This window comes from Hemitrygon akajei, chromosome 18 (genome assembly GCF_048418815.1).
Source record: "Hemitrygon akajei chromosome 18, sHemAka1.3, whole genome shotgun sequence".
NCBI lineage: Eukaryota > Metazoa > Chordata > Chondrichthyes > Myliobatiformes > Dasyatidae > Hemitrygon > Hemitrygon akajei.
Genome location: NC_133141.1, coordinates 22,660,444 through 22,687,781, shown reverse-complemented (window position 1 = coordinate 22,687,781; position 27,338 = coordinate 22,660,444). Strand labels below are relative to the sequence as shown.

The window sequence follows — 27,338 nt, the reverse complement described above, 5'->3', positions numbered from 1 at the left end:
TTAAAATCAGTGAGGACAAGAACAGAAGGCAAGTGGGTGTTCAGCGCTGTCTGCCTGCGCTTGACCAATCTCCCTCTCCCTCATTGCTGCAGGAGGAAGGTGCAAAAGTATTGGGTTTTGGGCAAGGTCTGATTAGCGTGTTTTGTGGATTGGACTTGTTTTTAAGAGGACTCTGCAGTTCATGTTATAATGGGTTTCTGGTTACTCCTTTTCTTACTGCTATTTTGTGCGATTTTGATCAGGGCAGAGAGGCTCTGCAGCCTACAGTCAACAAATGACAGTGCTAAATTGAACTGCACTAAACTGAACATTCCAAGACTGTTTCGATGACTCTGTGGTTTGATGTTTAATATTCTGTGATTTTTGCTCGTTGTGTTGCCAATTGTGTGCTTTGTTCTTTCTGCACGTTTGGTGTTTGATGGTTTCTTTGAATGGGTTTCATGGTGTTTCTTTGTTTCATGGCTGTCTGTGGGGAGACAAATCTCAGGATTGTATACTGCATATATACTTCAATAATAAATGTACCTCACATCTTTGAAGCCTCTTAAACGCCATGGCATGATTAGTTGTTGTGAGTCACAGAAAATCTACACACTTTATTATAACCTATGCCATGATGGTTTAACCATATATGAAAAAAAACTAAAAGTTGGAAGAACCCAGTGGGTTAAGCAGCATTTCTGGAGGCAAAAGGTGCAAGTCGACGTTTTGGGTCCAGACACTGTCAGGAATGAGAGGGAAGAGAAAAGATTGCCAGTATAGAGCAGTATGGGAGGGGCATGAAACAAAGGCCAGTAGATGACAGATGAGGCCAGATGGAGAGGGGGTGATGAGCAGATGGAGCCAGGTGGGGGATGAAATGGGAGGGGTAAACAAAAGGAGGAGAAAACTAGGTGCACAGGTGAGTGTGGGAAGAGGTCACTGGAGGATGGGGGTAAGCTGAAATTGGAGAATTCAACATTCATGCCATTGAATTGTAAATGACCCAAGTGGAAATTGAGCTGTTCTTCCAATTTGTATCTGGTCTCTCTGCAGCCATGGAGAAAGCAGAGGAGAGACAGGTCAGTGTGTGAGGGGAAAGGAGAAATAAAATATGACGAGAAGCTTGGGATGGCTGGTGCAGACAGAGCACAGATTCTTTGCAAAACAGTCACCTTGTCTATAATTGTTTTCACTAGTGTAGAGGATGGCAAATCTGAGGTTGTCAGTAATTCCACCTTTTCCCTATTCCACTAACGGGCAAACATAGGATCATGAGTGCTTAAGCAAGTCCCCACCGACTTGCAAAACTGTTACAAATAAAACAATATTTGTTAAGTTTCATCCCCAAGATTGAATAATTCCAATAATTTCAAGACAAAATATGCTGGCACACCACTATGACCAAGCACTCTACCAATTTATAATAAGTTCTGGGCCGCGTAGAATATAAAGCTTCCTCAACATTGTCTCATAGATTAAACGCAAACTAACAATGTGAGATTAAATCCCCTCTATCTCAGTTTTTCTGCTGTAATACTCACTTGCCATCATCTGCATGGTAAGCAACAGAATGTGGAAGCCATCCTGGTTGGTGATCTAGCTTGTAATACTGAGGGACGAGTCCTACTGCAATTGTTCCCCTCACACCAGTGTCCACTATACACACCTGCAAAGGGAAGGACAAAACAAACACATTCCTTCCATAAAATGACATAATTGAGCACAACAGAATTCTCAATAAAATTCATGTTTCCTATCAACTGAAATAATTTAAGCCCTGGAGCAATGGCAATGTGAAGAAAATAATTTCTTCTTCATCAGAAGAAATTCAGTATTTACTAGACAACGGAGTGACCCATTGGGGCATCCTTTGAGAGAATCGAAATAGAGCTGCCCTGCCCTGCCCTTTTGCTCTGCTTGGTATCGCTGCTGAGGCTGGCTCTGTGCATGCATCATGGTGTTGCATCCTGATTCCCATGATGGTGGATCGGCTCTCGGGTGAAAGGCAGCCTGTTGATTTTGGCGAATGAGCAATTTTATATGAATATATAACCCCGACTTTGCCTGCATTCTGTAAGTTAGTGCATTTTAAGTCAATTTAGCCCAAAAAAAGTGCCGCTGTAATGCACCATTTGTGCTAATTGGAGGTGACAGACAGACAGAGCATGAGACTTTTAATAGTATATAGATAACCTCAGAAATCAGTGGAAATTGCAGAGATGCAAACTCAAGTGGAAGCAAGTTAAGTTAAATGAAGGCATGAATTTGAATTGCACCCAGGCAACTGGAAGATTTTAATGTTATTGTTGATGTTTTGTGAAAGCAAATAAAGATGATCAAGATAAGCATTTGTCACACGTAGATTGATAACAGTGAAACACATCATTTGCTGTGCCTCCGGCGCCAACATAGTATGCCCACAACTTGCTAACCCTAACTGTGCGTCTTTGGAATGTGGGAGGAAACTGAAGCTCCTGGAGGAAATCAATGCAGACACAGGGAGAACATACAAACTCTTTGCATATAGCAGCGGGGGCTGAATTCAGGTCACTGGTGCTGTAAAGCAGTACACTAACCACTATGCTAATGTGCTATCCTCAGGTAGGGAGAAGCACAGCAGGCTGAAGAGGTTAAAAAGGAGAAAGTAGCTCAACACATGGACATGAAGTCACTGTGACGACGACTGAATACCTTGATGGTGGCAGCGATAGTGGGGAGAGGGCAGAAGAGAGATATAGAATAGAAATGCATTGTAGGAGTTAACAGCATATAAATAAAGGAAATATCTTGAATAGGATTTCAAGTAACTTAAAGAAGATATCTATAGCAAAGATTTTGGTCTATGACTGTCTGCAAGTGATATTGAATATCAAACAGGGGATGGCTCCAAGATCAACTTCATTCCCAACAATGGTAGAGCTCAGCACTGCATGCCAAGTACAACAGTGAAGCATTTGCAAACCTCTCCAGTGAGAAGTGCAGAGTGAAGTATCAATGTTGGCCCCCTGCCATGGTCTGAATCCTAGCAGAAGATGGCTTTCAGTCAAATTGAGTCACTCACTCCACTCAAGGAAAACAGCTTTGGATGCTGCCAAGCTTGTGAGACCAGACAATCTCCTGGTTTGTAGTGCCGAATGCTTGTTCTCCAGGATTAGCCACAATACTAGCCAAGTTGCTTGAGGACAGTTACAACACTGACTTCTGCCCTACAATGCAGAAATCAGTCCAGTTATGTTCTGTTCACAACCAGCTGGGAAAGATTAATCAGTTGCTTAATCGAAGTGATAGGTGTTATCAACAGGTGTTGACAAGCAGCACTTTTACCATGGTAACCTGCACAACAATGCAAGGGGAGACCAAATGGGCAGGCAGACATCAAGTGGGAAGTATGGTAGAAAGGGAGGCACAAGTAGTACGTTCTGCTTTAACACAAACTCCTTCCAATGGTTTAACCTGATGCACAAAATTAATTGTAACTTGCTAACCATCAAAACATCCCAAGATTCCTCGAGAAATAAAATCCATCACTGAACCACATGAAAATTTAAAAAGCAAACAACCAAGAGGTAGGCTTTCTTTTAAAAAAGGAACTGGTTTAAGTAGGGAATTCCAGGGCTCAGCACCTTAGCATCTGAAGGTACAGGAAACAATAATAATTATTGCCGGCTCTTTATTGTTCAGGGATAATCAATGTGCTATAATTAGAGAAGAACAGATGTATTGATGGCAATATGGATAAGAGACACACAACTATAAATTAAATTTATTATCAAAGTGCATATACTACCCTGAGATTTATTTTCTTGCAGGCAGTCACAGTAAGTACAAAGAAACACAAAAGAATCAATGAAAAACTGCACATGACAGAGACAGACAAACAACCAATGTGTAAAAGGCAACAAACTCTGCAAATACAAAAATAAAAGAAAAATATAATAATAAATAAATAAAATAAGCAACAAATATGAAGAACACGACCTGTAGAGTCTTTGAAAGTGAGTCTATAGGTTGTACAATCAGTTCAGTGTTGGACGAGTGAAGTTATTCACTCTGGTTCAAGAGCCTGATGGTTGAGGGGTAATGACTGTCCCTGAACCTCGTGGTGAGGGACTTGAGGCTCCTGTACCTCCTTCCTGATGGCAGCAGCAAGAAGAGAGCGTGGCCTAGATGGTGGGTCTTTGTTAATGGATGCCACTTTCCTGCGACAGCGCTCATGTAGATGTGCTCAATAGTTGTGAGGGCTTTACCTGTGATGGACTGGACTGTATCCACTACTTTTTGAAAGTCCTTTTGTTCAAGGGCATTGGTGGTTCCATACCAGGTAGCAATACAACCAGTCAGTATACTCTCCACAGCAGTCTGTTAAAGTTTTAGAAAACACTACAAATCTGGACAAACTTCTAAAAAAGCAGAGGCACTGCTGTGCTTTCTTTGTAATGGCACTTGCATGCTGGATCCAGGACAGACCCTCTGAAATGATAACAACAAGGAATTTAAAGTTGCTTACTCTCTCCACTTCTGATCCTCTGATGAGGACTGGCTCATGGACCTCTGGTTTCCTCCTTCTGAGATCAATGATCAGCTCTTTGGTTTTACTGTTATCAAGTGAGAGGTTGTTTTGGCACCATTCAGCCAAATTTTCAATCTCCCTCCTATATGTTGATTTGTCACCACCTTTAATTTGACCCACAACAGGCCAATTTAAACATGGATATTTAAGCAAACTTAAATATGGCATTGGAGCTGTTCTTAGCCTCAAAATCATAAGTTTTAAGCGGGTAGAGCAGTGGGCTAAGCACACAGCCTTGTGGTGTACCTTGCTGCTGGAGATTGTTTCAATAGGTACATTTAATGTCAGAGAAATGAATACAATATACATCCTGAAATAATTCTTCTTCACAAACATCGATGAAGACAAGTGCCCCAAAGAGTGAATAACAGTTAAACGTTAGAACCCCAAAGCATCCCCCCCAGCTCCCCCCTCCCATGCATAAGCAGCAGCAAGGCAACGATTCCCCTCCCCACCAGCAAAATAAGCTTCGGTGCCCCTCACCCAGCACTCAAGCATGCAGCAAAGCATCAATAAAGATACGGACTTGCAGTACCCCAAAGACTACTCGTTCACCCAGTATTCGACATACCAGAGTCTTACTAGACTCTCACCCTAGTAAGGGAAAAAGAGGTGTCCCCATTTCACAGCAAGAGGGGAAACATAACAAAGCAACTCGTGTTAAAAATCTGTTGCATTGCTTTTCTGAGCTCTGTGCCCAAAGAACTTGAGTCTCTGATCACACAGCCAGTAGCCAGCTCTCTGCTTATGATCTTCCGTCTCCCACAATGCATCAGGCGGTGGCACCGGCCCTGAATCCACCCACTTCCAGAGCTACAAAAATCCAGCACCAAGAAGGCGCGCGAGTCTTCCCGGTTGTATCCTTGACACATCAAAAAGCAGCCGGTCATGAGGCCCCGAGAGCGGGTCCCATTTCCACACAGAACCAAAGTCAGCATGTAACTCCAGGTCAGGGTCTTCAAACAAACCCTGAAAAGTAAAAAAAGATATCAAAGATAGAAATAGAGCTGTTTCCGAAGACGGAAGCAAAGGAGTCGCCGTTGGGCACCATCGTCCTCCTAAGCTCCGCCTCCTTGTGGAGCAGATGTTGTTGCCAATCTGAACTGACTGAGGTCTGTAAGTGAGGAAATCCAGGATCCAACTGCACAAGGAGGTATTGAGGCCAAGGTCTTGAAGCTTGTTGATTAGTTCTGAGGGGACGATGGTATTGAATGCCAAGCTGTAGTCAATGAAGATTATCCTGATGTATGCATCTTCACTGTCCAAGTGTTCCAGGGTTGAGTGAAGAGCCAATGAGATGGCATCTGCTGTTGACCTGTCGTGACAGTAGGCAAATTGGAGCAGATCCAAATCACACTTCAGGGACTCAGGGACCTCTCAAAACACTTCATCACAGTGGATGTAAGTGCCACTGAACGACAGTCACTGAGGCAGGTCACCACATTCTTCTTCGGCACTAGCATAATTGAAGCCTGCTTGAAGCTGGTGGGTACCTCAGATGACAATGCGAGAGGTTAAAGCCAGTCGATTAGCACAGGTCTTCAGTACTCAGCCAGGCATCTTATTTGGGCCAGATGTTTTCCATGGGTTCACCCTCCTGAAGGATGCTCTCACATTGGCCTCAGACTCAAATCAAAGGGTGATCAGGGGCTGTGGGAGTTTGTGAAGGTGCCTCCATATTTTGATGGTCAAAGTAAGCATAGAAGGTAGTGAAATCACCTGGGAGCGAAATCTTGTTGTCATATATTTCGCTTAGTTTCACTTTGCAAGAGGTGACAGTATTCAAACCCTCTCAGCTGTCAAGCACCTTTCAGTGATTCATTTTTGGTCTAGAAAAGCCACTTTGCATGTGACATGGCTTTCCAAAGGTCCTGCCTAGACCTTGTGTATTTTACTTGGTTGCTTGACCAGAATGCCACTGCTTTTGCCCTCAGCAGATTACAGATCTCTTGGTTCATCCATGACTTCTGGTTGCAGGAGACTCTGCATGACTCTATGGGGACAGAGTAATGAACGATTGTCTTTATAAAGTCTGTGACAACCGTGGCGAATTCATTCAGATTCTTTGATGAGTCCTTCAACGCGGCCAGTCCACCGACTCAAAGCAATCCTGCAGCTGCACCTCTTCCTCCCACGATGACCTCTTTGCTGTCCTAATCTCTGCAGCCTTGCTCTTTAGCCTCTGCCTATATACAGGTAGGAGGACAGCTAGATGATCAAATTTCCAAAATACAGTCTAGGGAATTGAACAGTAAGCATTTTTTGTTCCTCCATTCACTGAGATCCTGTGCCTTTCGCCATGTCCTTGCTGCTTATCGACTTTTCAGCTCAACTCATTTGCTCAGAAGTTGCCGAGCAAAATAATTTTAGCCTGAAGGGAGAATGCAGACATCTAATTAAACCTCTCTAGTGTGTTATCCACTTCAATGGGACATCCTGGCCTTGGCAACTATATAAAAAAGGAACTGTATTTTAAATTAAATTCATACCTGGTTTACAAAAAAGGTAGAGGGCAAAATTATATTTACATTGCAAAAATGAACACAGGAGAGCTTCCTTGTGGATTTAAGATTTAAGGATTTATATTACTGAAGCCCCAATGAAACATTCAACATTAACAGCCACTCCAGTGCAAAGGAACAAGGGTTGATATGGTAAAATTGAATGTCTTCATGCAAATCATAGAATGCATTGGAAAGAGAACAATGGGTGAAATTTTGCCAGTCAAATTACTGAAGGATATAAGACACAATGGAAATGTTATGACTACTGAGGCTAAATGGAAGTGATAATTCCCAGCGTTTATCATTTTCTACTCAAACAAATACAAGGGAGTCAGGAAAATGTTTAGTTTGAGAATGGATTGGTTTAACAACATCTCAAGTTCACCATGGTCTTATAGCATTCTCCAAGTTGTCTTTAGGAGTTAGGAAGGAATTTTGTGAAATATACTTTTCCTAATATTGGTCCCTTTTATCTCAATTGTATTTGTTTCCCCGTGAATGACTGTCAATGATGTTTTCAATGGCTAATGAATAATGATGGGTTTATTGGATTTTTCTCAACCTTCCAAGTGTCTCGAGGCAGCACTCATTTTGGTGAGAGATTTGTTGGCTCAAATCCCATTTCAGAAACTTGACCTCAATTAAAAGTGACACCTCAACACAAGCCTGAAGGCAAGCTGCATTATAAGAGGCATTGTTCCTTGGATTAGACGTTAAACCAAGGCCCACTCTACCCATAACACAGACGCAAAATATCACATGGTAATGCACAAAAGGCAACAAGAAGTTTCCCAGGTAACCTGGCTGATGATCAAAACCAAACAGAAACAAAAAATAGGAACAGATGTAGGCCATTGGCTCTTCAAGCATGCTCCACCCTACAATATGATAATGGATAATCTTCGAAATTCCCTCTCCCCATATACCTTGATTCTTCAAGCCCCAAGAATAATACTTAACTTCTTCTTGAATATATTTAATGGGCTTCAACTGCTTTCAAAAGTAGGGAACTCCATAGGCTTACCACTATCTAAGATAAAAAAATTTCACATCTCAGTTTTAAAATGCTTGTTGCTTATCCTTAGACGTGACTCCCCACCATTGGGAACATCCTTCTGGCAACTAATTACTCCAGTCTTGTAGAATTTTGTAGATTTCTGGAAGATCCCCTTTCATTTTTCTAGACCATAGTAAATATTGACCCAATCTCTCTTCAAACATGTCCTGCCACCCTAGAAATCAGTCTGGTGAATAAAATAGATTAAGTAGTAATCTATCTCATTTGTTATTTATGGCAATTTGCTTGAAACAGAACAGTACAAATGCCTGAATTTCTTTAAACTGCCACTCGAGACAATTCAAATTAACCTATCTGTTAAAACTTAAACCAAAACAATGCAATTTGAACCTTAATTGCTCAACTGTTTATTTCTTCAACTTGAATGGTAAAACCCCAAATGCCACTTGCTGACAATTACTCTATTAAATGGAAATCCACTAACTCAACTATAATTTAAGGCTGAAGCAATTTTCTACAGAACTCCGGATGTACAGTATATCAGAACCACCATATTTTTATCTTGGCAAATTTATTCTTGACCACACAGGTAAGCTCCATACTTCAGAGCATAAACATTTCACTGCTTTTGTCACAGTCAACAGAAATTTAGGAACAGTTGCTTTCACTAGTAAGAATCTTTATAGACAGTGGCCATACTTTACATGAGTAGAATAATCGATCATAGCAATTAATGTGGATTTAAACAATAGTCTCTTCGACTGTTGATTTCAATAATCATGTATAGTAAAGCGTGTCACTGCCCACCACCAGCAGTTCAGTTAAATTCACACACCTCAAAATAATTGCTCTCCCTTGTCAACGGACGTGGGGCCACGTAACAGCCAACTTCATCTGAGTTTCCATGGTAGCTGGGAGGAAAAACCCACAAGATTAATATCCATAAACATCGCATGAATTTCTTTTAAATAAAATTATTGAACATGTTGCATGAATGAGATGTAACCCCCACCAACAGTGTAAAGCTGCCCGTAAGTCAGTTAAGAAATATCCACCAAGTGGTATTGTTAATTTCAACAATGGTTATCCCGGGTGTGGGGGCTGGTCACTATCTTCACCCCTCAAATTCCTTTGTTCACCAATTCATTCACCCAGAGTTCCAAAATTACCCACAAGTCAAAATTCATAAATATGGATATGATCTGTATCATCCAATTCTAAGGATTCAGATTAGGGATGAGAATTTCCTTGACCAGAGATGTTCATCACAAAACATCCCTTTGATTCAACCACTGTCACATTCCTTCAAAGTCATTTGTATTCCACAGGTTTGTTGTTCATAGCTATCTTTCGCTGTTCCCCAAACTATTGTCTCTCCCCACATTCCTATAGAGGTTAATTGCTTTAGGAACAAGACAATGGCCCCATTATGTCTTAGAAAGTGTGCCATCTAGAGCTGATGGTCAATAAATCCTTCTCAGCATACTGGCTCAATTATGGAAACAAGGTCTAACTTGTTTAATAGGACAGTGACACTTGTTCTTATACAATGTTTTATCAGCTGCACCAACATCCCAATACCATAATAGTATATAGTCACATGTTCTAATTTCCAATCATCTAGGAGCAACTTGAGAAGAGATAAATGAATGTATTTGCGGTACCCACCAGCTTACAGAATGGGATGTTTCCACAAGTACAGCAACATCTTAAATGGGCCTTCAGTGTTTCTCACTCTCAGGCAGTTTAAAGACCTGCCCAATAGTATGATATTACTTCAAATGAATCTAGCCTAGGGGGCCAGAAACCCCAGAAAAATGTAGGGATGCCTGAACTACTCTGGCTAGATGTTGATTTGCTTTTGCACTGCTGATAACATAATGAAACACTGAAAACCTTCAGGATCAACTGTTAAGGTCTGCGAATAATAATAAAAAATAGTGGATTGATAGCACAACAGCCCATTATGTTTGCTTTGCCAGTCAACAGAAGCAGCACAGATTTGATCATTTCATCTGGAATGACTCCCAGAACTCTGCAATGTAAAAGTCTTAGCTTTCTCAGTGCTGAATATACTTAATGGGCGAGCACCCACAGTTATCTGGGCAGAAAATTGAAAAATACCTAAACCTCATAAGAAATCTCACCTCACCTCAAACATAAATAGCTGATTCCTTATCTTCAGACAATGGTCCAGAGATCTATATCACTCCATATGCTCACCACAGAAAACATCCTGACTACCCCTTCACAGATCTTACATGTTTTATTGAGATCCCCTATTCTTCAAAATTGCAAGGTGCATGGGCCTTTTTTTACTTAATCCTTCTTCAAAAGACAACCCCTTCACCTCAGGAACCTTTGCTGCAACACCTCCACAGCAACCATACATATATTTAATTAAATGTCAACAAACATTATACTCCATACTCCAGATGTTGTCTCATCAAAGCCCTGTACACTTGTGGCACGATTCCATTTGTCTTCCTAATTATTTGCTGTATTTGCATGCTAACCTAATGTGTTTCTTGTATTACACAACACTTAAATATTACTCTGCTCTTCTAAATTGGATCAGTACATCTAAATTGGCTAAACTAATATTTCTGTTCTTAGATAGATCCCTCCATTCAAGATTCAAAATTGTTTAATGGCATTTCTAGCACACAAGTGTAAAGGAGAACAAAATAATTGTTACTCCAGACCTGATGCAGTACAAAATAAAATAAAAGAACAATAATTTTTAAAAACTTAATAAATATAAATACACAAGATATCTTATGACACTAGGCACAGGAGTATCTGCACATTATTTATTTATTGAGATACAGCGCGGAACAGGCCCTTCTGGCCCTTCGAGCCATACTGCCCATCAATCCCTAATTTAATCCTAGCCAAATCATGCGACAATTTACAATGACCAATTAACCTACCAACCGGTATGGCTTTGGACTGTGGGAGGAAGCTGGAGAACCTAGAGGAAACCCACATGATCGCGGGGAGAACGTATAAACTCCTATAGGCAGTGGCAGGAGCTGAACCAGTGTCACTGGTACTGTAAAACGCTGTGCTAACCACTACGCTACCTGCGAGTACTGTGCAAAAGTCTCAGGCAGATACATAGAGCTAGGGTGCCTAAAACTTTTACAAGGTACATTATTTGTCAACATGGAGTGGAAAGCGCGTTTGTAAGTCTCATGGGCATAAAGGATGTTGGGAATGGTGAGGCTAGAGCACTTCAAGAGGGCTGTGGGACAGGTGGCAGAGAATTGCCAGTGGCCTGGGGGGTGCACGGGTGCAGACACACCCACCAGATAAGGTCATTTGATTCCAAACAATTGATTTATTGATCATTACGGAAGGTCTCTCTGGTGCTTCCCACTCACTCCCCGCTCCCTTTTGCTTTTCCCAACCATGATTCCCCTCTCCCTGCCCCCCTTCCAATCTCAGTCCACAATAGATACCAATGTCAGAATCAGGTTTATTATCACTCACATATGTCATGAAATTAGTTTTTTTTTGTGGTAGCAGTAGTACAATACATAAAATTACTACAGTACTGTGCAAAAGTCTTGGGCACCCCAGATATATATGTGTGCCAAAGACTTTTGCACAGTTCTGTAAGGTGACTGACAGAAAATGATAAAAGTAGTGGTGGTTGGGGTTGTGGAGGAAAGGTTAGTGGGTGGAGGTGTTGATCAGCCTTACTGCTTGGGGAAACTAACTGTTTGAGTCTTGTGGTCCTGGTGTGGATGCTACGTAGCCTCCTCCCTGATGGGAGTGGGATAAACAGTCCATGACCAGGGTAGGTGGGATCCTTCATGTTAATGGCACCTTTTTGTATATATGCTCTTGATGACAGGTAGACTGATGGCAGTGATGTGTTGGGCAGGTTTGACTTCCCACTGTACAGCTTTCCTGTTCACTGCAGTGCAGTTTCCATACCAAGCAGTGATGCAGTTTGTTAGGATGCTCTCTGCTGTACACTTGTAGAATGGTGAGTATGGATGTGCACAGTCCAGCTCTTTTCAACCTCCTCAGAAAGTAGAGGCATTGGTAAGCTTTCCTGACTGTGCAGAATGTGGTCTGAGACCATGAGATGTTGTGTGAAAAGTGTACTCTCAAGAGTTTTAAACTGCTCGCAGATGTGGCACCGATGTAAAAAGGGGTGCGAGTGGTGTGAATTCTCTGGAAGACAATAACCATCTTGTGGTTTTTTGAATTTGAGGAAGAGATTATTTGTCTGGCAGCAGGCCTCGAGCTTTCCCACCGCCCTTCTGTAAGCGTCTCATCCTTGTTGGTGATGAGCCAACTGTTTCTTTGGTAAACCTGACAATGTGATTACTCGAGTGTTTGGCCATGCAGTCATGTGTGAGCAGAGTGTACAGCAACAGGCTCAGCACACTGCCCGGGGGGAGGAAGGGGGGAGCAGCTGTATTGAAAATGATGGGGCGGGAGGAGAGGCTGTGCATCCTGACTATCTGAGGTCTATTGGTTAGGATCCATAGATCCCTCAAGTTGATAGGGTGGTTAAGAAGGCATATAGTGTGTTAGCCTTTATTAGGCAGGGGACTGCATTCAAGAGCCACAAGGTAATGTTGCAGCTCCATAAAACTCTGGTTAGACCACACGGAGTATTGTGTTCACTTCTGGTCACCTCATTATAGGAAGGATGTGGAAGCTTTAGAGAGGGTGCAGAGGAGATTTATCAGGATACTACCTGGATTAGAGAGCGTGACTTATGAGAATAGGTTAAGCGAGCTGCGGCTTTTCTCTTTGGAGTGTAGGAGCAGAGGTGACGTGCGAGATGTAAAAGATGATAACAGGCACTGATAGAGTGGGAAACCAGCGCTCCCCCCACCACCCCCCAGAGTGGGGATGGCTATTATGAGGGCAAAATTTTAGATAATTGGAGGAAAGTTCAGAGGGGAATGTCAGCAGCAGGTTTTTATTTATTTAAAGCACACAGAATGGTGTGTTTTAAATAAACTGCCAGTGGTGGTGGTAGAGGCAAATACATTAGGGACATTTAACAGACTCTTAGTCACATGGATTAAGAAAAATGGAGGGAATGTGGGAGAAAAGAGTTGGATTGATTTTGGAGTAGGTTAAAAGGTCGGCACAAAATCTTGAGCCAAGGGGCCTATACTGTGCAGTATTGTTCAGTGTTCCATGTGTCTTAAATTTACTAATTCTATAAACCTCAACATATTCTGTTTTCTCCTCGCAATTCACTTTCCTACTCACCTTTGTAGCAGCAATCTTGGATATAATTATGCTTGGTCCCTACATCCAAGTCATCTATATAGATAACAGGCCCTAACAAACCCTGCTAAATACAGCTTACCACCGTGACAGTGACACATTTTAAACTTGCTTTGTTGTCTTTCTATTAATAAAGGAAACAAATTCATGGAATGAATTTAAGGCAGATTCCTAGAACTACGTGGTGCAGTCCAACCAAGAAATAATGTACTGTATGTTAGATCTGTTTTGGGTATCAAAAGGTGTGATGATTTTTTTTATTTTATTGAGATACAGCGTGGAGTAGGCCCTTCCAGCTATACCGGCCAACAATCGATTCAACCCTAGCCTAGTCACAAAGCAATTTACAATGACCAATTAACCGACCAATCAGTGTGTCTTTTGACTGTGGGAGGAAACTGAAGCACCTGGAGAGAACCCATGTGGTCACAGGGAGAACGTACAAATTCCTTACAGGCAGCAGTGGGAATTGAACCCGAGTCACCTGTACTGTAAAACACTGTGCTAACCACTACACTACCTTGCCGCCCTTATTACACAGGCATATGTTAATATATTACCCTCAAACAATTTTACCTTGCACTGCAATCTTTTACTTGTCACCTTTTAAAAATCAACTTCACCCTATGTATGCCTTTCATGAAAGAACATTATCTCAGACAAATTATATAATGATTTGCTTCCCCCATCTCTTTCCCATTATTATTGTAATCTCAATTTCCAAAGGAACAAACCTTAATTTTTGTAGTTTATCAATGTATTTACTTGCAGAAGCTCTTACAATCTATGTTTACATTTCTTGCTGGATTCCTCATTCAATTTTTGTTACCCTTATCAATCTTTTGAGTCACCTTTTGCTAGGTTTTAAAATTCCTCTCAGCCTCACCTTATCTTTCAATTCATACTTTATAATCCTTATCTTTAGCCACCTAGACATCTCGTCTTTCTGACAGAGTACCAACTTCCCAATGGAATATACAGTGGATTCCAGTTAATTGGGACACATCAGAACCAGTATATCTTTGGCCCAAGTAAGCAGCTGCCCCAATTAGCCACAAGTTCATGGAAATATTTAAAAGGCATAAAAAAAACACCTCAAGCTACTATTTGAGTAACAATTTATTATTTAAATGAAATACAGAACAAATTAGAGCACTAGCAATACCTCTACAGTACTATAACACTGTGTATTAATTCCTAATAGCTGAGGGAGGAATTAATCTGCTGTGTTATTTTGATTCACTGTAAATGAACAAAGTCAGTACAGACACCTAGTGCAGATAACAGACTGCCTTCATACAATGTTTTAGATGATTGCATTTTTCAAATCTTCATTTTCATTGTGCATTCAAGATATCTTCAAATTCTTCATAAGTCCTTGAAGAAGTGAAATTGTTTCATTTTCACTCCTGGCCATTTCTGGCATCTCCAAGCCCAAATGCCCAAACAGTTCTAAATCGTCTTATTGCTTATTTCTCACCAACTATCAAAAATCACTGCTTTTTGAACACACACACACACGTGATGATATTTAAAAACTATTCACTCTAATCCCAGTGTATTGTCTAAAGGCCACATAAGTTCACATGACTGACACGCATTAGAAAGGGTTGAGCAACAGCCTTCTGCCCAATTAAGCGGCATACTGTCCTAAATAAAGGAAATCCCAGCTAATTCCTTAATTTTGTTTTTTTCCTTCAAGAGTTCTCCCAAATAAACAGCTGCCCGATTAACCAATGGCCCAATTAACTGGAATCCACTGTATATTCACTGAGAATTATGAAATATTTCTTTAAATGTCTCCCTCTGCCATTTTACCATCAAGATTAGCTTTATCATACAGTGAAATACATCGTTTACGTCATGCTTTTGATTTAAAAGTTCCCAATCTATCCTTGTTACATAAACCTTACTACCTACAGTACTGTGCAAAAGTCTTAGGTACATGTAAAAAAGATTCTGTAAAGCGATTGCTTTCAAAAATAATGAAAAGTTTCCAAATATCAAAAAATTTACTATAGAGCAGTAAACGGTTAAAAACTAAATCAAATCAATATTTGGCGTGACCGCCCTTTGCCTTTAAAAATGCATCAATTCTGTCAAGCAATTTATAAAAAAGATCAGCTTGTAGGTTGTTCCAAGCATCTTGGCAAACTTGCCACAGTTCTTCTGCAGACTTTGGCTGTCTTGCTGGCTTCTGTCTCTCCAGGTATTCCCCCAAAGCCTAGATGATGTTGAGATCAGGGCTCTGTGGAGGACATACCATCTGTTGTAGAACTCCTTGTTCTTCTTTTCTCTGAAGATAGTTCTTTATGACCTTGGCCGTGTTTGGGATCATTGTCCTGCTGCAGAATGAAGTTGGGACCGATCAAGTGCCTCCCTGATGGTATTGTGTGATAGATGAGAATCTGCTTATGCTTCTCAGCATTGAGGATCTGATTAATTCAGACCAGATCACCAACTCCATATGCAGAAATGCAACCCCAAACCTGCAGGGAATCTCCGCTGTGTTTCACTGTTGGCTGCAGACACTCATCCATATAGCGCTCTTCAGCTCTTCTACAGACAAACTGCCTCCTGTTTGAGCCTAAAATTTCATATTGAAGCATCGGTTCAGAGCACTTGCTGCCATTGTTCAGCACCTACCCACAAAAACACAAGGACTGGGGTGAAACTCTTGGCTTTGTTTCCACTCCAGAGGAATGGCTTCTTCCAGTTTAGAAGGGACATCAGTTTGATGCATCTCTCATCTACCTCACTCAGTTTCTGAGGCTGACCACTGCGTTTCTAGTCCTCAACCTTGCCCGTTTCTCTTGTGTTTCTTTAGAAAAGCTTGAACAGCACATCTTGAAACTCCTGTCTGCCCTGAAATTTCTACTTGGGAGAGACCTTGCTGATGCTGGATGACCACCTTGTGTCTTGTTGCTGTGCTCACTCTTGCCCAGGTGTAAGAATTGATGATTTGAAGGTTAAACTGTCACATCTGCCACACCCTCACCTTTTAGTTTGGTAGCCTTTTGCCCAATTTGATTCCTTTGACACCCATTTCTGTTCATTTTTTTTTAATTGATTTTTTAATGCATTTTCTACAACACTACAAAAAAAACCCCAAGAACGAAATAGGAAATTAATACAGTGCAAGATAAACATACAATAGTAATATAATACAGAATATAATAATTGAAAAAGCACCCAAATTGAAGTCGTGTAAAGTTAGTGTCCACCCCAACCCCCGCAAGAAAAAAACTCCAGACCAACCAGAGCAAAATTTAGGAAATATAAATCAGAACAAACACCCAAAACTGTAAATACAATTAAAAACAGAAGATAATAATGCCTACTACCAAAAAAAAAGCTGAAAGCAAGGAACTGAAAAAGAAACTTAGTCAAAAGGAAAGTTATGAAAATACTCAATAAAAGGTCCCCAGACCTTATGAAACTTTATGTCCGAATTAAGAATTGAGTAATGAATTTTTTCAAGATCTAAACAGGACATAATATCGTTAAGCCATTGAGCGTGCGTGGGTGGGGCAACATCTCTCCATCTAAAAAGAATTAGACGTCTAGCCAGGAGAGAAGCAAAAGATAATATTTGACGTTTAGTCAAACTCAAACATATATCTGTCTCAGCCAAGAAACCAAAAAGAACAATTAAAGGGTTAGGTTCTAAGTGGCGATTCAGAATACAGGATAAAGTTAAGAAAACATCCCTTCAAAATTTCTCTAGACTACGACAGGTCCAGTACATATGAATGAGAGAAGCCTCGCCACTTTTGCATTTATCACAAAGAGGACTAATATTAGGATAAAATCGAGATAATTTAGATTTGGACATATGAGCCCTATGAACAATCTTAAACTGTAAAAGACAGTGGCGAGCACAAAGAGAAGTTGAGTTAACCGACTTGAGAATCGAGTCCCAAACCTCATCAGATAAAGGGATATTTAAGTCATGCTCCCAAGCCATTCTGATTTTATCCAAAGGGGCGCACTGTAAGGATACTAATTTATCATGAATAAAAGATATTAAACCTTTACACAATGGATTAATAGAAAGAAACAAGTCCATAGCATTTTTCTCGGGCATCTCAGGGAAGTTGGGTAATAAAGGATTAATGAAGTGTCTAATTTGGAGATATCTAAAGAAATGGGCATTAGGTAGATTAAACTTAGCAGAGAACTGTTGAAAAGATGCGAAGCGATTATCAATGAAAAGATCTTCAAAATACCTAATGCCCTTTCTATACCAATTATAAAATGTTGAATCATGCATAGAAGGTAGAAAAAGATGATTATGTAAAATAGGACTAGAAAGGGAAAAACCATAGAAACCATAAAATTTCCTAAACTGGGCCCATATTCGCAGAGTATGTCTAACAAGAGGATTAACAATTAGTCTAGACAAACTACTAGGGAGTGCAGATCCAAGAAGTGCAGAGATAGATAGATCCTTAGTGGAATTCAGCTCCATTGCTACCCATTTAGGGCGGTCAGACTGGCTATGGAAAAAAGACCAGAAGATAAGACAACGAATGTTAGCTGCCCAGTAGTATAGACGGAAATTAGGTAAGGCCATGCCGCCCTCTTTTTTAGATTTTTGAAGGTAAGTTTTGTTAATTCTGGAACGCTTACCCTTCCACAGACAGGACAAAATAATAGAGTCTAAGGAATCAAAAAAGGTTTTAGAAATAAAAATTGGAATAGATTGAAATAAGTATAAAAATTTAGGGAGAACATACATTTTAATAACATTAACACGATCTACCAAGGACATAGATAAAGGTGACCATTGTGACAAACTCTGTTTTGTAGAGTACAAAAGATTGGCAAAATTTTCACGAAAAAGATCCTTAAAATTCCTTGTAACTGTAATACCAAGATAGGTAAATTGATTATCAACTACTTTAAAGGGGAGGTCACGAAATACTAATACTTGTGCTTCTTTATTAATTGGAAAAAGTTCACTCTTATGTAAATTAAGTTTATAGCCAGAGAACTGGCTAAATTGATCAAGAAGTGAAAACATTGGAGGTAAGGATGTGGACGGATTTGAAAGAAAAAGTAATAGATCATCAGCATAAAGGGAAACTTTATGCTCAACACCCCCCCTCCAGATCCCGGTCAATTCAGGACAGCTTCGGAATGCAATCGCCAGAGGCTCTACAGCCAAATCAAAAAGAAAGGGACTTAAAGAGCATCCTTGACAGATGCCACGTTTAAGGTTAAATAACTGGGATTGCTGAGAATTAGTCAAAACAGAGGCAGTAGAACATAGATATAGTAATTTGATCCAAGAGATAAAACTTTGACCGAGGTCAAATTTTTCTAAAACCGCAAAGAGGTAGTTCCACTCTATACGATGAAACGCTTTCTCCGCATCGAGAGAGATAACGCATTCAGAAGTCCCAGTTGAAGGTGAGTATAAAATATTAAATAAACGCCGTATGTTAAAAAAGGGAAGACGATTTTTAATAAAACCAGTTTGATCATCAGAAATAGAGGGTATAACAGTTTCTAATCTATGAGCCAAAACTTTGGCCAAAATTTTAACATCAACATTAGGCAAAGAAATCGGCCTGCAAGAGGAGCACTCTGTTGGATCTTTGCCCTTTTTAAATAAAATAATACATGCCTCATTAAATGAGGGTGGCAATTTACCATAATTAAACGAATCAGATAGTACTGAGAGTAACTGAGGTGAAAGAAGTGAAGAGAATGATTTATAAAATTCTATGGGGAACCCATCAGGACCAGGAGATTTGCCTGACGACAGTGCAGAGATTGCAAAAGATACTTCTAATGGTACAGGCTCATTAAGTTTTGCTTTAGAATCAGATGAAATCGAAGGAATATTCAAGCTATTTTAAAAAAAAATCAACAGAAATATTCTCATTCAGGGATTCGGAGGAATAAAGCCGAGAATAAAAATTCTTAAATAAGTCATTAATTTCTGAGTGATTTGATGTAATATCCCCGTTCTCCTTCCGGATCTTTGTAATATGTTGTTTAGCTTTAGAACGTCTCAACTGACTAACTAGAAACTTGCCAGATTTATCACCATGAATATAAAAGCGACTCTTACTTTCAAGAAGTTGACGTTCAACTGGTTGAGTAGAGAGAAGGTCAAATTTAGTTTGGAGTTCTACACGCTTCTTATATAATTCGGGGTTTTTAGTCTGAGCATATAATTGATCTAATTCTTTAATCTGATTAATCAGGTCTAATCGCTCTGAACGGGACTTTCTATTAAGATTCGCTGTATATGAAATTATTTGGCCCCTCAAATATGCTTTCATAGCATCCCAGACAATCTGGGATGAAATTTCAGATGACGTATTAGTATTTAGGAAAAAAGTTATCTGGTCCTTAATAAATTTTACAAAATCATCATCCGATAATAAAGTCCGGTTAAAGCGCCAATGTTTATTCCTTTGAGGGAGACCAGGAAAATTTAGAGACAAAGTGACTGGGGCATGATCAGAGATCAGTATACTCTGATAGTCACAAGAATGAACAAATGAAATAGGTTGATTATCAATTAAGAAATAGTCAATTCTAGTAAAGGTATGATGAACATGTGAAAAAAAGGAATAATCTCTCTCAGTAGGATGAAGGAAACGCCATATATCAGAGATACCATAGTTAGAAAGAAAAGAGAGAATAGCTAAAGCAGATTTAGTAGGTAATCTAGTAACAGGGGACGATCGATCCAAAGTTGGGTCTAACCAGCAGTTAAAGTCGCCACCCAATATAAGAGAATATAGGTTCAGATCTGGTAATGAGGAAAAAAAGCATTCAAAAAAATTAACATCGTCAGAATTGGGAGCATACAGGTTAGCTATTACTACCTTAGTATTATATAATTTGCCAGAAACAATAATAAAACGGCCATTTGTGTCAGATATCTTACTATGGAGTTCAAAAGGAACATTTGAGTTGATAAGAATGGAAACCCCCCTAGCTTTGGCCGGGAAGGATGAATGAAAATGCTGACCCACCCACTCTGACATAAGCTGAGAATTATCGAAACTACGAATATGAGTTTCTTGGAGGAAAGCAATGTCAGCTTTAAGTTGCTTAATATGGGAGAAGACCTTTCTTTTTTTTTTTTTTTTTTAAACAGGATGATTCAATCCCTTTACATTCCAGCTCACAAATTTCAATGGACTAACCATTATCAATTGTTAAGACATAAAAGGCAGTAGGCATATATAAGATCAAACATTGCAATAACAGTTTGGAAGCAAAAATATAAACATAAATCAATAAAATCAGGACATAGACATGTCCTGGATAACAAGGAAAAACAAAAAAAACAATAGATAGTGTTGGTACTGGAGAATCCACCCCACCCTCACAACCCAAAACTAGATGGCTACCCAAAAAAGCAGCTAGCTCTACAGAAAATAGGACACCCCAAAAACCAACTTCCAGTTCCGTAACATTAACATAAGCTCCGTGTAAATAATATAGCAGATACTAATTTATGCACTACAAATCAAAATTACAAATAGGAACAACTTCATCAGAAAGAATATAAAACTTAATACAAAATAGTAATCAAGAACTAATCTACCCACGAGAAACTATGAAAAATTGAAAAAAAAAGGTAAAGGGAAAAAAAAGGGGGAAATTCTATATTTAAAGAGAGTACATATCAGCCGTTTTAAAAAAAAAAGGCAGGTCTTATACAGTAAATTGACAGAGAGACCTTCAATAAAAAACTCTAAGCCTCCCAAATAAATTAAGACCATTTGTAGTTCTCTATAGTTAGTTATTCAAAAGTAAACTAAATTACACAAATGAAATCTAAGTCCACAGGAAAACATTAATTTAAATCATCTATTTAAGAAAATCACACCAAGTCCAAGGAGAGACCAACTAAAACCCTTAGGTTCTCAGTAGTTAAGGACTAAATTATTCAAATAGAGTCTGAGTTCGCAAAAAAGACTTTAATTCAAGAAATACTCATCAGCCATTTTAAAAAGTCAAACCGGGTCCAAAGAAGTCAAGATGGCTGGAAGATTTCCAACAAACATCTCAGCCTCTCTAACTGACTTAAACCACTTATATTCTCCAGTAGTAAGCGTAATTCGAAGATCGGCAGGATTGCGAAGGGAAGGTTTGAATCCACGATTAAAGAGCTCTTTCATAACGCCTTTGAACTCGGCACGCATCTTCAGAACCTGGGGAGCATAGTCTTCCACGATACGAATGGTATTATTTCGGAAAGTCAGCGTGCCTCTTCGACGTGCCTCCATAATCAAACGATTTTTCACCTGATAACGATGGAAACACAGGATAACTGGTCGTGCTCTAGAACCCAAAACAGCTCGAGGGACATAAATTCTGTGAGCTCTTTCTAGCTCAGGTGGAGTCGGGAGAAATTCTTTCCCGAAAATCTCACAGAGAAAAGAGAAAAATTCAACGGGGGAACCCGTTTCAGTGGCCTCTGGCAAACTGAGAATTCGCAGATTGCAGCACCTGCTCCGATTTTCGAGATCCGCCATTTTGGAAATAAGTTTGCTGTTTTGCTCCATTAAGTTGGAACAGAGAGTTTCCAAATGCTGAACGTGGTGTTTTAAATCTTCAGAGGTTAGGTCGATGCGAGATAAATGTTCGGCTTCATCATCCACTCTGGCATTAATCTGATCCAATTTTGACTCCAGCTGACTGATAGAGGCTCTAACTTCAGTCTTGACATCAGTTAAAATATCTTGTCGATTCTGTTCCAGGATAGAGAGAATCTCAGCAGACAAAGACGTGGGAGTTTCTTTTTTCCCGGATTTAGAATTTTTTGTAGCCATTGTAAGATAGACGTATTCGCAGGCAGATAAGAAAAAACAGATAGAATAACGAAGGTTTAAAAAGGGAGACACATAGTGCGAAGGTAAGAAATGTAACGGAGCAAAAGTTTGAAGCGACTAAACAATTGCCATCTTACCGGAAGTCCTGTTCAGTTAAGTTCATTCAACTCATCATATCATTGATCATTAGAATTCTGTTTGTTATCATGCACTGGTCTATATACCAACAAAGTTATCAAGGTTTTATTTGAAAAGTGATTATTTAATATGTTACTTCCTTTAATGAAATACAAAAAATTCTCTGTAATATTTAATTTTTTGTTAAATGAATGTTTGGAAATTTAAAATTTGTTCAATTCTACTGACAATAATACAGAAAACAAAAACAAAACTTATTAAAAATCTAGAGCATGTAAGACTTTTGCACAGTACTGTATGCCTTTAAGACTTAAAATTTTTTCCAAATTATAACTCTGAAATTGAGATTCCTTTAATACAAGATTACTAATTAATTTTGTCCCATTGACAGGACCAGATCTAAACTAGCCTATCCTCAGTTATTCCAAGGAATGACTGGCGAAAACCATTTAAAATGCATTCCATGAATTCATCCTCAAGACCACCTTTATTGATTTCATTTCCCTAGTTTATGTGAAGGTTAAATTCACTAATTATTGAATTACCTTTTTTTTGAAAAAGTCAAGTCAACTTTTATTGTCATTTCGACCATAAGTGCTGGTACAGTGCATAGTAAAAATGAGACAACATTTTTCAGGACCATGGTGTTACATGACACAGTACAAAAAACTTGACTGAACTACGTAATAAAAAAAAACAACAGAGAAAGCTACACTAGACTATAGACCTACACTGGACTGCATAAAGTGCACAAAAACAGTGCAGGCATTACAATAAAAAACAAACAGGACAGTAAGGCAAGGTGTCAGTCCAGGCTTCGGATATTGAGGAGTCTGATAGCTTGGGGGAAGAAACTGTTATATAGTCTGGTCGTGAGAGCCCGACCTTTATTTCCTGATTATTACCCTGCCCATAGTACAAGTACTAATAGCTAACCTATCAATTACTCCCACTAGTGTTTTCTGACCCTTGTTATTTCTTTTCACCCAAATGGTTTCTACTTCCCAAGCTATCAAGTCAGGAAGCTTTCTCATTACTGACATCCTTTGTTATCAAAGCTACCCCCGCTCCTCCTAATCCATTCTGCCAATTTTTTCAAAATGTTACTTTCAGATACCCAACCTTGGTCACCTTGCAACTACCTGAGGATATTGAACCCATCCATTTTTACATGTGCTAATTCATATCGTGTTAATTCTGATTTATCTTTTTAGCCCAGTTTGACCTTATTTACAATGAAACCTTTACCATGATACACACTAGCAATTCATTTCACAACCTGGGTGTAATTTCGCATTTCACTAAACTGCATCATTCTCTAACATTCTAAACTTATTCCCATCTGAAATCAGTATATTCCCAGATCAATCCATTCACCCCACCCACTCCTATTTGCAGCCTTAGTCATTCATTTTGCCAGAGTACTGGTCCCAGTTCATATCAAGTGAAGCTTGACCAGCATGCTCTTTCCTCAGTACTGGTCGAAGTAGCCCATCAAGCAAAACTCTTTTCTGAACCATTTTCTGAGTCACTTTCAACCCTCCATTTCATTGGATCTCAAGGCAATTTACATGCGACTTTAGTGATAATCCACCTTTTATTACCCTTCTGTGATTCTTGTTAATTTTTCATCTGCAGAAACTCTTCTTAGTACGGCACAGCAAAACAGCTTGCCAATACACTGGGTACCCCAGTAGGGCCATCTCTGGCAGAACACAACAGAAAGCAGTGGTTGCAAGAAGGGATGAAGAAATGTAAATAATTTGGATTAAATCCAGTTTCAAGGAAAAAGAGCAAGCATATTTACCCCATTCTAATAAAAGCCACAGAGTTTACAGCAACATTTCAAATGCCTAGAATGCATACTGGGTCAAACTTTCTAGCATAGATTATGGAAGCATTACCACGGAGAGACAGACAGACACACACACACAGTTAAGCGGAACACTGAAGCTGTAGCACAGAAACATTACCTCAATATGTCTCCATCAACAAGAATGCGCTTGTACCTCTCTTGATGGCGAACTGCGCGTACTTCTCTTATTTCCCTTATTCTTCTCCTCCAATTTAGGAACCTGTAGTGCAAGTTGAAGTCGTCCATTTCCTGCGACTACTGATCCTACAGACCAAAGAAATATTCAGGGTCAATTTCAAACTGCAGACTTTTAGATCTAACTCAGCTGCCTTAAGCTGGAGCTCCAACCCGGGCCATGTTCCAAACAAGCCTGGCAGGGAAGTTGACATTTGGATTTTGAATTCAACTTCAGTTGAAGGGAGCTTCATTGATGTAGCAGATCATTTAATTGGATGTGTTCGGCAATTTAGTGGTTTATATATCCCTTGACTGATATTATTGCATCTCAACCCTCTATAGACAAGAAACAGTTATCAATCTGGGCAGCTGAATTATAGATGAGAATATTTAACTATTGAGTAGAAAATTTTAACATCTCCAAGCATGCCATTATACAAATATTGTTAACTAATATGTAAAAACAGGAGAGGTTCTAAAACTGAATCTTACACAGCTACCATTTTCCAAAATAAAAATCCAGCAAGGCACAGATGTGAAAACATTTACTCACTGATATCCCAATGACAAAGCTGACTTTAATTCAGCTTAAACTTCCTCTCAGACATCCACAAGCAGCAATGGGATAAATCTACAATGCAAAATAACTCAGACAAAACTGGCACTCTTTGGAAGACAGAAGTGTGTACATTCAAGTCAATCCTCTCCCATCAGCAGATCTATCTGGTCTGTTCTTCTGTCCCCATTGACCACTCCCCATCTTGAGTATTTAATGAGTGCCTACTGCAAAACAGTGTGGCATGTGGCCAAGTGGTTAAGGCGTTGGACTAGTGAAGGTCGTGAGTTCGAGCCCCAGCCAAGGCAGCGTGTTGTGTCCTTCAGCAAGGCACTTAACCACACACTGCTCCAGTCCATCCAGCTGAAAATGGGTACCCGCAAAATGCTGGGGGTTAACCTCACGATAAACTGGTGTCCTATCCGGGGGGGGGGGGGGGGGTGTTTTGTACTCTCAGTCGCTTCACGCCACAGAAACCAGCATAAGCACTGGCCTGATGAGCCTATAAGGTTCGGGACAGACTTTAACCTTAACTTTAACTAACAGATTAACACTTTAACTTAACAGATCAGAAACATTGGGAATGTGTTCTGCTACCCATACTTCACTAATACTGATACAGAGCACAAAGCCCCAAAAAGTGCAATCCCAGCACTACTGTGAATTGCTCATTCCATATCCCAGTATTCTTTCACTCTCTTTTTGAAATGCTGATGTAAGTGACACTTCAGTCCCTGTACCAGTATCCCTCAGGGCATACAATATTCAGAGCTAAGTGATCACACAACCAACAGATGAGATCAAAATAAAAGCAGAATCACTATAAACACAAGTCAGGGAGCAAATCCACAACGAGAAAGAGTTAGCCTTTCAGTTTTAGGACCCTTCGTCAGAACTGGGAAAGGGAGAAAAGTTTTCAGAGTAGGTGGGGTAGAACAAAGGGAAAATCTCTGATATTTTTGCTTTTGGCAAGACCAAAAAGATGAAGAGAGCATTTACTTTGTGCAATGTTCATTCATTATGTGCTGTGTCATATAATGTAGGCAATCATGGCCTTTACATGACCATGATTGGTCTTGGCAAATGTTTCTACAGAAGTGTTTTGCCATTGCCTTTTGCTGGGCAGTGTCTTTACAGAGATTGTCTTTATCGATACTCTTCAGAGATTGTCTGCCTGGTGTCAGTGGTCACAGAACCAGGACTTGTGATGTGCACCAGCTGCTCATACAACCATCCACCACCTGCTCCCATGGCTTCACATAACCCTGATCGGGTGGGGAGGCTAAGCAGGTCTACACCTTGCCCAAAGGTGACCTACAGGCTAGCAGAGGGAAGGAGCACCTTACACCCCCTTTGGTAGAGATGCAGCTCCACCCCGCCACTCACTGTGCAATGTATTGCTAATAAAAAGGCTAAGACACACCTATTAGGCCAAACTATACAAAAAGAGAAAGAAAAATATAGCCATAATGAGGTTATAAATGGCCAGTTCTGATGCACACTGTATCAACGAGCATGTTATCCAAATTCGATACAGTCCAAAAGGCTGCAACATGCCCAGAGAGTAGATGGGGCATAGCTCCTCAATCTTGTGTTGAGCTACTACGTAATAGTGTAGAAGGCCAAAGACATTTGCATGGGCGTGGGATGAAGAATTAAAGTAGTGGGTAACCAGAAACTCAGGTTCACTCCTTCAAACTGACCACATGTCCTCTGCAAAAGCTATTCTAACAATATGTCTATTCTCAATCATCAGCAAATTGATAAACGGTATCACAAGCATTGCTATCATGCATGGACCAATAACCTGCTCACCAATGCATAGTTTGGGAGTCACTAAAAATATATGGGCTCAGACCTTACCAAAGGCCTCATTAAATAGTCACAGTGATTGTCCTTGATACTAAAGTAGCATTTGACTACATTTATCATCAAGGCAGCTAGGTAAAGTTGAAGTCAATATGCAAACAGAAAACTTGCCTTTCACTAGAGTCACAACTTGCACAAAGGAAGATGGTTGTGACTGTTAGAGGTCAACCACAGGGCATCACTGGAGGGGTTCGTCAAATTCCAAGACCCAACCATCATCAACTGATTCATTAATGACCTTAATTCCAAATTCATGGGCAGAAGTGGGGTTGTTCTCTTATAATGTTCAATTCTATTCACAATCCTACAGCAAGTGAAGCAGCACACGAGCTGATAAGGGACACGTGCCAGGCAATGACAAATTCCAAAAGAGAGAGCCTAATCTCCTATCTCTGATGAAGGACAGCACTAACATTGTCAAGTCCTCAACCATCAATATCCTGGGCAGGGAGGGGGTGTCAACATTGACTAGAAATTCAACCACACCAAATTTATAATTCCCATAGCTACAACTGCAGGATAGAGACTGGGACTCCAGTTCACCCAAAGGGCTGTAGAAACTAACTGGTTCCTTTTGAATGTAAGTATTACAGTTTC

At 39.9% G+C, this 27,338-nt stretch overlaps 1 protein-coding gene across 4 annotated transcripts in view; it reads right to left on the bottom strand.

Moving 5' to 3' along the window:
* spryd3 (SPRY domain containing 3) overlaps positions 1-27,338 on the bottom strand; it is a 212,470-nt gene that overhangs the window by 178,280 nt on the left and 6,852 nt on the right. For 3 of the 4 annotated variants that reach the window (XM_073071069.1, XM_073071068.1, XM_073071071.1), the window contains exons 2-4: positions 24,258-24,403; positions 8,910-8,985; positions 1,524-1,648 (exon numbers count right to left, since the gene is read on the bottom strand). In XM_073071069.1, coding sequence (XP_072927170.1) covers positions 1,524-1,648; positions 8,910-8,985; positions 24,258-24,385 — 329 coding nt within the window. In that variant the 5' untranslated portion in view covers positions 24,386-24,403. The remainder of the gene's footprint in view (positions 1-1,523; positions 1,649-8,909; positions 8,986-24,257; positions 24,404-27,338) is intronic. The other variant, XM_073071070.1, reaches the window with a different exon arrangement.